General features: G+C 42.0%; 1 protein-coding gene across 2 annotated transcripts in view; it reads right to left on the bottom strand.

The window, feature by feature from the left end:
* Positions 1-14,495, bottom strand: part of Ppp3ca (protein phosphatase 3 catalytic subunit alpha) — a 292,339-nt gene that overhangs the window by 13,811 nt on the left and 264,033 nt on the right. For both annotated transcript variants that reach the window (XM_085677663.2, XM_087897544.1), the window contains one exon: positions 1,357-1,441. In XM_085677663.2, coding sequence (XP_085533789.1) covers positions 1,357-1,441 — 85 coding nt within the window. The remainder of the gene's footprint in view (positions 1-1,356; positions 1,442-14,495) is intronic.

A 14,495-nucleotide genomic window follows, 5' to 3' on the forward strand; every position in this document is an offset into this window, starting at 1 on the left:
TTAGTTTTTGCAGTTCGATGTTATCTACTCATTGTGGGAATGAGTGATTCCCACTAAGGTGCAGGAGGAATGACGCTCATTTCCACCGTCAATGTGACTTTTCACAAGGGCTCCTGCTGCCTCAGAGCTGCTGCTGACTTGGGACGTCTTTGCGACATGATGGGGATGCTTCTCATCCTTCTCTAGGGCCCCTAGTTTTAGCACCAAGTCACTTAGTGACTTCAGTAAGAGTGGCAGAAAAGCAGGGAGAAAAATCAAGAGCAGGCAGAACCCCTTGACAAGAAAAAGACTGGGAGACAGCTCAGGGTTTGATAAAGCATTTGCTGTGCAAGTAGGAATAATGGAGTTCAGATGACCAGAATCCACACAGAAGCCAGGCAGGCATGACAGCACATGGGACACAGAGATGGAACACACTGGCTAGACAGACTAGCTGGAACGAGTGAACCCCAGGTTCAGCAAGAGGCCCTGCCACCAACCAATAAAGTAGGGAGTGCTTGAGCAAGACGCTTAAGGTCAACTTCAAGCTTCTAATAGCAGGGAGAAGGAGGGAAGAAGAGAGAATAGGGGAGCAGAGAGAGGAAAAGGGAGGAGGAGGGGGGAAAGTAGGGAGAGGGGAGGCGAAGAATGAGAGAAGGGCAGATATGAATTACAGCAGCCACTGGCCAAAAATGTGCAGTGGATAACTCCTAAAGCATTTCTATGTTTCCACACTCCTGTGTAATACCATGAATGGGCAGCATTCCTCATGGAGAAACTATACCGTACTTTAAAGAGGTCCTTGCAGAGAAGTAGTGCGTTATTTAGGAATAGATTATTAAAGAACAGTGCAGGGAAGTCTCTTCAATAAACTGTTTTCAAAACACATGCTTAGTAACATCAATAGGATGATTCACGATCCACTGAAAAGCAAACAAACTCTTATAGAGACCTAAAACAGGAGATGGCTTTTGTTCCTCGTAAGTGATTCATTGGGTTTCACATCTACAGCTCTCTGTTTAATGTTAATTTCCTTGAAATCCAGTGAAAGGCACCCTATAAATTCATCTTTCCCCAAAAGCCAGATTGTAAACTAGAATTAGACCCTAATCATGTTCCTTGTGAAATGTTTTAAATCCTACAGCCAAGGGAGGGATAAAATGCACCATAATCTACTTACTCATCCTTGGTTCATGGAAATGATCGAGTGGATTGCAATGTAAGTACAATACAGACGAATTGACAATTTCCATTTAGAAAGAGAAAAACAATTCAAGAACGTTTTCTAGTGAAACATTTAAACTGTCAGAGTAAAGTGTAGCTGCTACGTGATACACAATCAAATTTCAAACAGAGAGGGAGGAAAGACAACCTTACCTGAGAACTGAGAACACTCTGGCCATTTTGCCTATTGCTCGGATCTTGTTCCTGATGACCTCCTTCCGGGCTGCGGCCGTGGCTCCTGTATTGGAAAACAGAATTCAGCAGTTAGCAACTTTTTATCTGTCCACAATTACTTTGTAACTGTACCAGAGTAACGATTAGACTATGCATGATCAGTTTTGCTTTGTTTGGTTTTGTTTTACTTTTGCTATCTCTGAATTGAATTCGGATATCTGAACTTTAAATCACTGATGCCACGATGCAATTCTCGAGATTGACAAAGAGAAACTGTGGTGAGTTTACAGGGGTGGAGCCCATGTGAGGAGATCACGAAGCAGAGACTGGTTAGGGTCTACACTTTCTTGGTGTTTGAGTTTCTCATCTCTTCTGAGGTAGAAGATGGTGAGTTAGTGTTTTCTATTCTTTATCTTTAAGCTGGAAGATTACTTTAGGAAACTACTTGGCTCTCAAAAATTCTCCCTAAAACTGAACAGACCGGAACCCCTGCAGACTCCATGATCTCTGAATAACCATTCGTGTTATTTACTGGTCATAAATACTTCTTTCAGCACTAGCCATTCTTTCAGCACAAGTTCTGAAGAAAAATGTGGAAAACTGAGTTGAGTTTGTCAAAGGACAAAGATATGCAAGGTAACAAAAATGTATGCAAGGTCCTAGTGTGGGAGAGATGACTCACTGGTTAAGGGCGCTTGCAGAGGGCTTGGGTTTGGTTCCCAGAACACACATGTTGATTCACAAACATCTGTAACTCCATATCCAGGGGAGCTGATGCCCTCTTCTGGCCTCTGTAGGTACCCGATACACATATGGTGCACACACATATATATGCAAGCAGACACTCACACATAAAATAATATAATAATTATAAGCAATGCATGAGTGTGCTTTTCAATTTTCCATCTGAAGGTTAAAAATCAGTCTACATAAGCAACTGCCAATACAAGCATTATCTTTAAAAAATACTGTAGGATCTTTAACACATCTATTTTATTTGCTAATTCTCAAAATGTACAAAACATAGAAAAATACTTTTCTTGCTAAGATGTGAATGAGTGTGCATATGACTGGGGATCGAATATAGATGCCAGTGAATGCTATGCACTGAGATACATTCCCAAACCCTCTTAATTGAAACAAACTAGGAAAAGATGTCTGTGATGGTTAATACTGTCATCTTGGCTAACTGAGCAGTGCCGAGATGAGCAAAGCACACTCTCTGATGTTATCTGCGACAGAACGCCCAGGTTAATATGGGTGACGTCATCTTATAAGCTTGGAGTGTGAAGTGTGAAGAAAATAGAAAGGGAAGTTAGAAAGGCAGCTAATGTTGGCATTCCATCTCTCTGTTTCCCAGAGTTGTTCTACCCACCCTGCCCCCTCTGCCGCCAACAACCAAAATGCCTGACACCCTGAGCCCAAACTGTCCCGTATGTCGTCTGAAACCACGAGGCTAAGCTGCCCCTAAAGCTGTTTTCTCAGAAATTTTATCATGTAAGTTTAGAGGAAGTCTAAGATAGCAATTTTATTGTGTCATACACATGCATATTTACAAATTTGATACACACACACACACACACACACACACACACAAATTAACCCAAGTTCTGGTAAGATCAGAAGCATTCTTAATTTTAAAGAATAATTTGAGCCCCTAAGATTGCTGAGACCAGGATATGTACCCGACACGTGTAATGCAGTTTTCTCTCTAATCCATGATACGAACAAGCTCGTTGAAAAAAATACATCTGTTTGTGAATAGAACTTGGAATCGTTTACACTGTTTGTTAAGAGTGAAGCAAATGCTCACCACCTTGACATTGCTGCATAAGAGAAAACGGTGACATCATGGACAATTCTGAACTGGCTGGAGACACCCACTTTTTAAATTTTCTAAGTGAGAACAGAACAAACCGTCTTCCATGTGATTAATCTTCAGAGGTGATGTTTGTGCATGTTCACATCACAGACACACGGTATCCCCAGGAGATGGGTACCAGCCAGTGGCATAATGCCACTATCCCTCTGACATCAGAGCAGCCCACGTTTTTGTCCACGTCTTTCTTTTTTTTTCAATTTTCCAGTTATTTAATTTATTCATGGAAGAACATTTTACAAATAAAATAATAAATGGACAGAAATGAAAGGTGCATATGATTTTCCCCAGGATGCCTTCAGTACTACTGATTGGATGATATTTATGATAGATTTTTCTGAGGGTGACTCACTTGGAAAACTATGTATTATCCTTCACTGTTGTTACAATATGATGTGGCTAAGCTTTTTTCACCAAATGGCTGACTTGTGATCATGTCACATAAAAAACTCCATTTTAATTCTTTATTTTAATTCTTCTAGTTTCTTTTCATATGCGCAGGAGAAATGGTACACATTTAGAATGTAGATACTGATGGCATTTGTTTGTTTGCTTTTAAAAAATGATCATCTCAAGTAATTCAAACTGTTTGATAAATCTGTCCATGTCTTTCTCTCTTGGGGCGACCACGTCATGGTAACTATTCCCCTACATTAACTGGCAGGACTTGCTATTCTGCCTGTAACTGGATGGAGTGGGTTCAGATGCAAGCTGGGAAAAAAAAAACCTCTGCAGTGAGATCTGCGGTAATTCAGAGCCATGCGACTCCATTCACTAAGAATTCCTCGAGCTAATGTCTACCTGATTGAACACCAGAGTAGAAAACAGTGTCATTCCTGCCTCAAACCTTACTCTGAGATTGTAATAGCATTTGTAAATTCAGACTTTTCTGCACATGAAATTTTGTTCCAGACATCAAGTAGGAGACTGAACTCACTGTGTTTAGATTATAGGTGATTAATGACTGAGACTACCGAAGGACCTCCCTCCTTCCACCATTCTCTTCCTTCCTTTTTAACTCCTAAGTGAGATGTAGGCGGACTCTGTAGATGAGCTCTCTACTGGCTTTAGAAATTCTTCACTTCAGTTCTGACTGTGATCTACTAGCTCTTCTCTCTTTGTTTTGTATTTCGTACCCGCTCCTGACCAGTCATCCCAGAGGTCATGATGTGCTGGGCAAGGGAAAAGCCTGTCCCTTTCCGGCATACGATCTGGCCAGATCGTGAAACCAATCCACTGACACACAGAATGGAAAGTGTGAGAGCGCTCCAACACAGGTGACTATATTTAGAAATGCAAACAAGAAAAGCAAGGAGCAGAGGTTAAGAGTCTAGAACTAAAATCGCACATATTGAAGAGGAATGAGAAGGGTCGAACATAAAATCAAACCAGCGGGAAATACAGAAGAATGATCTCACAGAAAAATCTCCATCAAAGGACTTGTAAAAACCAAAACCAGAGCCACGGAAAGTAAGACTCTACGTAGGAAATGGAGGGAAATAAATTATGTGGAGACATGCTTCTCAGCTCACTGAGGGCTGACTCAAAGAAGAAGGCTCAATGCTAAGCTTCAGCTGTGAAGTGAACATTCTGGCGACCACAATCAATGTGCTACTGCTTACATTTTCAGACTTAATGAATTCTTGTGCACAATGTAATAATATTCCATCACATCCACACAGTCATATCTCCCAACAAATGGTGACTATCGAGTTTTCCTAATGAAAAATTATCTTTCGAGATTCTTTAGGAATGCAGTTAGAAGTTTTATCGACCCTTTCATAAAACTAGAATATTTACTCCAAAATTCAAATAAGTTTACCATAAACTCCAAGAGGAGACAGTAAGACTACCCTGACCCCCTCTGCTCTCAGGACATGCTATGATTTTGTGGCTCAGCCTGGCCTCAAGCTGTAGCCCAGGCTGGTCTAAAGCTCATGGCAATCCTCCTGTCTCAAGAATTTCAAAGGTTCTCTGACTGCAAGCCATCATATCTGTCAAGGCTCGTTGGGTAAGATTTTTTTTTCTCCTGGGAATAACCTTCAATATCTTTCAATTACTCAAAGTCTCAAAGTCATATCATGCAATCATAACTTCAGAAAATATAAAATACCCAAACAGACTTATTGACATGAATGACATGGATTCTTATTAAACACGATGGAATAAGCCATGGCAGAGAGTTACCATGAGACTTAGCACATGCCCTTAGACTTAGCACTGCACACCTGGTTTGTCTGAATTGCCGGAGATCATCAAGCCGTTTGGAAATTACAAGTTGTCTCCATCCATAATGCGTGTGGCAGTGAAGTCAGCAAAATAAATATGCGTGCTCTAGACTTTGCTTTACATACTACAGGCAAATATGATATCATATTGGATCTTCTTGGTACTACCTTGCCTCAGCTATGGAAATGTGCCGTGGTGAGGGAGATATATAAAACACCTTTTACAGAAACACTCTGGTGTTTTTCATGGAAAAGAATGTAACCTCTTATTTTAATTCAGAAACCTCAAACTGAAAGGTATTATTATTCCATATGCTAAGAAAAAGAGTAATTTGAAAGTAAAATTTAACTTCGTTTCCATTCTAACAATTATCACTTTTTTATTGCTTCTTTTTTCATCTTTGAAGTTCTGATATTCTTCTGTGCCTGGGGCACCATTCTATTACTTCTGGAATCAAGCAACCTCATCCTCTATCTTCCTCAAGTTGGGGAGGCCAATATACAGATCAAGGAAATCTAAATCTGTGTCCTCCCTGCCCTTCGTGGTACAACCTCTCCCCACCTGTTCCTGCCCCCTTCACTTCCCAGGAAAGGGATGTGTGTCAATTGGCTGAGTGAGTGCCACCACCTTGCACAGGGTGGATTTCAGCCTGGAAGGCTGCAGAAAATAGCACTCCAGGGGTGCGGGCAGGGCTAGAAGGAAGAGGTTCTAACCACACTGAGAACCTGCCATGCGGGAGGTGCTGGCCTTCTCGCTCAGTTCACAGTTAGCTTCTGCTACTGGAGGAGCTTCTGCTACCTTTATTGAGTCCAGGTGCACCGAGTGAAAGGTACACAGATGGCCAGTTGGGAAGAAATGCTGGCTTTGAGAGAGGAGCGAGAGAACAAGTCATGGTACCTGTGTCCCACTGTTCTTTCATATGACACGGGGATGCATAAGCTAGGTGAAAAAAAGCAGTGACTGATATTTTCCCTGGCACTGAGTTTCTCTACCCGTCACTTGTAATACACAGCAGAATGTGGAGCTGAGAAGACGCTGTCTTCAAAGTGAAATCAGAGAGAGCCTAAGGAGGTTAAGCACAGTCTTACAGCTGTAAGACGAGAAGTTTGCCAGCTGTGTGGAAACTTTATAGTCCTCATTGTAAAGAGGAGGAGAAATCAGCTTCTAAATGCTTTTTTATTATAGGGCTGGGGAGTTAGCTCAGTGATTAAGAGCACATACTGCACTTAGACAGGACTAGAGTTCGGTTCCCAACACCCATACTGGGCAGCTCATACCGTCCCATAACTTCAGCTGCAGGAGTTATAGGAATGTCCTCTATTGGTCTCTCTTGGTACCTGCACACACACACACACACACACACACACACACACACACACACACACACACACACATTTAAAAATATAGTAAGGTTAGATAGTTTTAATTTAATTTTTAATGGAAAAGCTAGGAGAACATCTCCATTGCTTCCTTCATTCTACTGGCCTTAAATCTTTTCTATTATTTAGGGTTCCTTCATTAAAAGATCTTGAAATAATTCAAATGTGTCCATAATATGTGTGTTGAAGAATGTCATGCAGAATATGGACTCAAATACCACAAACTTCTTTAAAGGGTGGGCATGCTTTATAGCTTATTATTTACTGGTAGACTTCACATTCCTTAACTCTTTAATCTCTTTAATTCATATTCAAAGATGACATATATGTCTACTTCATATCACTTTTCCAGGTTTGTTAAATTCAACAAATTCATCATGTTGGGAAACTACACTTTCTGAAAACATTATTCGATCACAGGCCACTGTCAGTCTGTTCATAACCAGAATTTAGAGATTCCTTCAGATTTTACTTTTGCCAAAGAGAGTGATAACTGAATCTGAATAAGGCTACTTACGGGGTGACATATAATGAGTTAAAATGTGAGGTATCTCAACTGCTACATTAAAATAAAATAGCTTGCTTTTATCTACAATTAAGGTTTCTGAAATATAGGATACAATGAGAAAGAGAACATGATAGCAGATGCATGCTAAAGCCTGACAGACCTGCTCTTTACTGCTCCTCACAGATGGTGATGGCACTTCTGTATATGTGGGTGCCTCATTTGGGAGAATACATGCTCCAAATTTGGGGTAAGCCTTCACTAAGCCTTGTCTTCCTTGTCTTTCCATTCTTGACCCAGCGTAAGAGCAGTCAACGAGAGCTTCTGCGTTAGAAAGGATTGCCATGCTTTCCAGAAGTGACGTCAACATCCCCCTGTTTCAGCACATTTTCCTAGACAACTGTGACCCAGGACCCTGGGCTTTGGGAGGGAACCACAGTGCTGTGGAACTGTTCTTCTTCTGTGGGAAGTGCTTCAATACCATAGCCCCCAAACACTATCACCCACTGACCTCCATTCTCCCCTCCAAGGTTAAAGAGTTGTGAAAACCATAATGCTATAAACATAATCACTTGGAAATGACATGGCTATATCACTGTTGCCAGTGGCATATTTTATGGTAGCAATTTAATTACCACTGTCACCCATTTAAAGAAAAATCCACGAACAAGATCTCCATAGGTATTTATGCACCTTATTCCTTTCCATCTTTGAGATTGCATTTCCATTCAACTTACTTAATTTTAGTACATTATAGACTTTGTGTGTGTGCGCGTGTGTTTTAAAGGTATTAAATTTCCTGAGACAGTAAATCCTAAATGTTCAAAATTCTTTCGGAGTATCTGTCACAACTATAATTACTTCATAATTCAACCAAAGAGCACAAACACATGTTTATGAATGTTAAATATGCATTGAAATAAATTTTACAGGAATTGATTTCTGAATGACAGGGACAGGAAGGCAGTGACCCTGTTTTGAGTCAAGAGACTTCTTTAATCTTCCCAGTGACTGGGTCCAGGGAGACCACAGTCATCAGAATGGAAAAAGGCATTGAGAAAGAGGTTGGTTGCCTTGAGGCCTGAACTACGGCTGATTGCCTTTTGGACGGAGGATGTGAAGATGGGAGTCCCTTTAAAGTCTCCTTAAAATGTCTTTGGTGATGCAGGCAGACCTCAGACCCCAGCCTGCACACTGTTCTAGCGACAACTAGGTAACTCTCTGTTTCTGAAGAGACTGCTATTGGACGTTCTCTCCTGAAAAGACATAGTTTGGGATCTGTACTGCAACCATCCAGGCAGGGTCAGTGCTTGCTGAACCAATTCTTAATAGACAGCTAGGTTCTCCCAGGCACAGACTGGGAGTCTCCTTTGTATTTAAACTCTACTGTGTGACACCAGAGCTGGAGCCTACCGCCTATCTCTAAGCACCTACTCTGTACCTTTCCATAAGTTCTGGGACTTGATGGAAACCTCGCGAGGTGACAGGTGACAGTGGTGTGATATTTGGCAGAAAGCTACTCTAATATCCCCTGCTGAAAGATATATAAGACCCAGCATATCTTCTAAAATATAAATTAAAAAAAATACAAAACCCTAGAGTGCATAAGAGCTTCTAAGGAAGGACAGGTAACGAGACCCTTCCTGTCCAGCTGCCTGGCCACAAAACATAAATGAGTTCTTTGCATAGGAAGCCCTAAAGAGGACTCAAGTACCTGTATTGTCATCAGCTGGTCACTTCCTACTTAGTTAAAAGAACTTCATTTACAAATAGTAATTTGATTCTGCACGTCTCTGTTTTCTGTGATGGTATTTTCAATCAGTATAGTGCACAGGATCACAGAAATGGACCACGCTTGTTATTCTCACTGGGCGAAAATTCAGGATTTTAGAGATCTTCTGTAAAATTTTCAAGGAATGGCACATAACCTATGCGTGCCTTACCAAGGACATTTACGTTCCTCTGTTTATTAAGAGGAAACTGAGAGCAGGCCCAGATCTGCTTGGGGCAACCAACCCCTTTGTCAGTACAAACAAACCAAAACCAAACCAACATTAATTTCTTAAACCACTAACAGAAGATCAAAAACAAATGTCAAGTTAATAAGTAGGCTTATTTTCTAAGAACGAAATACTTAGAATGGCTAGGCATCTCTCAAGGAACCAGGGCTATAGGTGAAGAGGCAATGGCTTTAATAGTCCCTTATTATGAGCCTGATTAGGCATGCATGCTGTCCTGGTAAGTCTTTATTATCATCTGACACAAACTTGGAAGACATAGTTTCAACTGAAGGACGTTTCCGGTCAAACAATCCTGTAGACTTGTCTTTGAGGAACTGCCGTTGCTGCTTATTGATATGGGAAGCCCCAACCCCAATGTGAAAGTGCTATTTCTAGGTATGTTGTCCCTAATTGAGTAAGAAAGTTGGTGAGAGAGAGGGGGAGGAAAGCAGGGAGGGAGGAAGGGAGGGAAGAAGGGAGGAGGGGAAGAGAAGGGAGGGGAGGGGAGAGGAGAGCGCCAGTAAACAGCTTTTCTCTGGTTCCTGCCTCCAGGTTTCTAACTTGAGTCCTGGCCTTGACATCCTTCAGTGGTGGGCTGTGACCAGGGAGTGTAAGCCAAATAAACCATTTCCTCTTCAAGTTGCTACTGGTCACAGTGTTTGTCACAGCAAGAGGATAGCAAACTAGAGCCCGTGCTGAGTACTATGAGAAAGCATATTGTCTAGAATACATTTCAACATCCAAGGGATTTATACATGTAGTACTAAAATTTCTCCTCTGAATGGTCGCTAATTGTATGTGGAGAGTGGGCAAACTGTGAAGTGCTAGGTTTGTCACACACTTTACAGTGTACATAGAAAGTTGAGGGTCGTATGACAACATACATGGCCTCTGTAGGGGCGAGGAAAGAAATGCAGCTTCACCACTGGCCAGTGAATGATCCAGGCACCGTGGCATGTGCTGAGCTTATCTGAAACAAGTCTATTTCAACATCTTCGGCAGGCTCATAGCACAGACTAGGAGTCTGGTTAGGAAATAGAACGTGTGTGCAAGAAAGCTTTGCTTCCCCCCCCCCCCCGACTCTCCCTTAAAAAAAAAAACAGCAGGGAAAATGAGCACTGGGTTTGGGCTGCCCTCAGTGCACAGCGGCGATTCAGAGAGTCCCAAGGACAACACTGCAAATGCTCGGGAGCGCTGTGCTGGAGCCAGTGACCCGACTGTGAAACTTCAGATGATCCCTTAACTGACTCAGCTATTCCTTTAAATGAACTGGCATGCGCGAGAGACAGAGCAGCATAGTGGTAAAGATCGTGTGCCCGAGAATAAACGACCTGGCTGGAGCCTTGCTTCAACGCTGACCACGTTTCTATTCTGGGTAACTTAGGAAGCCTCACTATGCCTCTTCTCATGATCTATACGCTAGTGTTCCACACGCCCTGCTTGCACCATCCATGTAACATTCAGAGCGGTTACATGAAGGTGGTTCTGTTCCTCTCCATTTGAAGGGGACACATACAAAGAAGCTATTTGCTCAAAGCCACCAGCTGCAAAGACATGGTATCGTTGGCATTCAGTGTAGTAGCATGCTGCTGGCTTACTTCAGAGGTCTGTGGGAAAATTAAATAAGCAGCATGTTAATACAGCCAACCTCCAGCAAGCAAGAACACAGGTACAGACCAACCTGCCGAGGCACATAGATCAGAGCCTCCGCGAATGGGAAGGGCTCAAATGTGTTAGCTGGAAAGAGGAAAATGCTTGAGCTCTGTTCTTTCAACCCTGACATCTTCTTTATGTAATAAGACTGGTGACTCTCAAGCAGCGCTGAGATGGGGCCTGGTCTGTGTTTGGAAGTCATCCAGGCTCAAGGATGGACTCCAGATTGAGGGAACCAGAGGAGAATGAGAGAAGCCCGGTAAGTCCCCAGAACAAGGAGGACCGCACCAAAACATGCACTGCCCAAACACAAGCAAGATGTCTATTTCCAGAGTTTGGAAAAAATGGGAGGCCAGCTTCTCCTGAGCTAAAGATGAAAGAACAAAACAGAGTTCTCATAAGGGAACACAATCGCACAGAAAAATAAAAATATGCAATCCAGAGTATTTATATAATTTTTAAAGCATAGCCATTAAATGTGTATTAGAGATCAAATACGTTCTCGGAGGGGAGTGTTTCATTTACTCTGGACTCTCGACAACAGCTGCAGGTCTGCAGCCGTTCATCCAGATACAGGACACATAGGAAACATACACAATGCAGTACTAAAGTTGAGATATTCCAGACCTCATTTAATTTTATTTGGTTCCAATGACTGCCTTTCATTTTTTCGCTCTGTCATAATTTCAGCAACCTATCTGTTTTTTTTTTTTTTGCTTTTGACATTATAACATAACATTTCTTCCTTCCTTTTGCTCCCTTCAAACCTTTCCTCAGAGCCCTTTTCGCGCTATAGTCTGGTGTCTGATCGCCAAAGTTACTGTCTTGAGATTTCATTTTCTGGCCGGAATCGTGACTCCCATCCCATGTGCAGCATTGTAGGAAAACCCCTTCTACTATCCGTGTCCAGCCTGCTTCCCCACCCTGGCTCTTGACCTCCTGCTCCCTCACTCATTGACCTTCTTTGTCCAGGGTCCTCCAGAAGTATCAGTTTGAAGGACCAGCCCTCACTCTGTGTGTGTGTGTGTGTGTGTGTGTGTGTGTGTGTGTGTGTGTGTGTAAGCAATTCTGGAGACCAAGTTCACTCACAATGGATTCTCCATCAAGAGTCTATCATCAGAAAGGGTAAGATGGAGTGGGAAGCAGGAGGAGGTGAAGGAGGCAGAACCGTGGTTGGTATGTAAAATAAAAAAAACCTTTTAAATAATAATTTTAAAAAAGGATCTGTCATCAGTCCAGATATTTTCTTTCAAAGGCTTATTTTTCTGAACTCTGGTGGGCACCTTCAGTCACGTGTACCAGTTTTACCCAAACACGGACGTGAGAGATGCCATCCTCCCCCAACTGACTCATTTTCCCCTCAGTGCCTAGGTGTGCACCACAGTTGGCTTTCATTCCCACTGCTCCTTAACCTCAGTTCTGCGAATTCAACAGAACAGTTTGAAATGCTTAGACGTTCTTTTGAACAGTGTCCTTTAGATCGTACTCTGACCTTTGTTCAGATCTAACCACTTCAACTGAGATAATTCCCCACGTTCCTAAATTACACCCTTGTCCATCCTTTATTTACATCCATGCATGATTTCAGGCCTGAGAACAGGGCCGCTGTTATGCTAACTTTTTTTTCTTTCAGGTTACACTTGAGTGTAGCCAGGAGAACTACACAGCCACTCCGGGGAGCTCACTGTGCTTCTCTATCTGTTTTATATTTCTGCATAAAGAGTTGATATATTATGGGGAAAAACGCCGGGTGCCTATACACACAAATCTATGTGCCTCTCAGCATTGAAAAATAAATACAGTAAACAATGAACAACCATTTCCTGTTCCCCCATAAACCATCAATTATTACAGGGCACAGAATTTTCCTCCTTCTATTGCAAATCAAAATGCTGCATTCAAAAACGATTGGCTTGGAAACAATACTCTGAGACACGAGACCACTTGAGTGGGCAGCTCTTCAGCATGAAGTAGAGAAGACATCAAGAGTGAAATTCCCATGTTTAAATAATTCAGCCCTTTTGATTTTTAAAGTTAAAAAAAAATCACATTTAGATACTGTCAATACTTGCTGAAAATGATTCCTTGCCTCTGGTGGTAAGACCTGCATACTTAGAGTCCCCATGTACTTTTCTATGAGCATGATGCTTGTCAAAAAGGTGTCATGGGTGGTAGGTTAAGTATCTGTCATGGGACTATGTACAATTCTTGTAGAAATTCATAGAGCTAAACCCTTAAACCCTTTCAGGGCTACCCTAGGGGCCACCAAGATACCACACTAGGCTTTGTAGATCCTAGCTTTACACTTTGCAAAGTTCCGCATTTTGACATTTTAAAGCAAGATAAGTAGGGAGTCACTGTGGGATCTGTGATATTCCACATAAAGGATTGCCTGGTAACTCAAAGGCAGAACATTTCTTTGCACACAGCTGAACGGTTTCACAGAAGCCTGGGGAAATCTGGTCAGCTCACATGGTTGACGACTTGCTTGTGGTTAGCATTTGGATAGGAAAACGCGGATAAGGACAGGGGTTCTACCATGTGGCTTTCTCCTTAGTTGAGGGCAGAGACAGAAATTCTAATTTAATACTGTCTTTCCAGCGCAGCCTGGAACTGCACTTGGCTTCTAATATGTTCCTTTTATTATTCTCTTTCTGTTCCTATGCTACGGGATCTCAGTTTCACCTCCAGAACATTTTCTTGTTAGTGAGGCTTATCAAGTATCACAGTCTCAAACATAATTTGTATTTAAGGGGGAAAAAAAGTGATCTCAGAGTCTATGACTTCAAGACCGAAAAGCAAAATCCCAAACGAACGAATGCGCCTCCCTCACAAATCTGTCGCTAGCGTTCTGGTGCTCGCGGCCACTCTAGCTCTCTTCACTGCAGTAATGAACCAAACAGAAGCCTTGGGGTCAAAAATCTCTCATTTCTGGGAGTCTTGCCCCCTCCTCAGGATCATTTGTGACTCCATATTTAAAATGAATCTTCTTCAGAAATGAGGATTAACTACCAAACGAGAGTCACCGGCTTGGGTTTCTTTCTTCTCTGAAATGTCTGGGTGAAAAAGAAGCCTAAATTGAAAGCAGACTCGTTTTATCATCCAAAATCAAAAGTGGGAAGAAAATGGAAGACAGTACATACGAATTAGGGTCTTAGAAGACACTCCTTGGCAGCGAAGTTTGCCAAGCTTTTCATGATAACGGCAGACAGTTTGTGTTTGGCTTTCAACACTGAAGCAAACCAACAAAAACGAATAGAAAACAATACAAAAAAATCTATAAGCCAATGAGAACAGAAGTTCTTTTAAGGACTTACAACAGACTCCTTGTAAGGCAGAAATTATGGGAGAGAATTATGGTGTGACCAGAGAACTTTCTGTGTGTTCTCATGTACCTAAGGTTTTTCACATAATGAAACGCTTATATCTTCTCAGAGATGATGATGTTGAAACATGTATGTGGAAACCACCTC

Source organism: Myodes glareolus, chromosome 17 (genome assembly GCF_982192425.1).
Source record: "Myodes glareolus chromosome 17, mMyoGla1.1, whole genome shotgun sequence".
NCBI lineage: Eukaryota > Metazoa > Chordata > Mammalia > Rodentia > Cricetidae > Myodes > Myodes glareolus.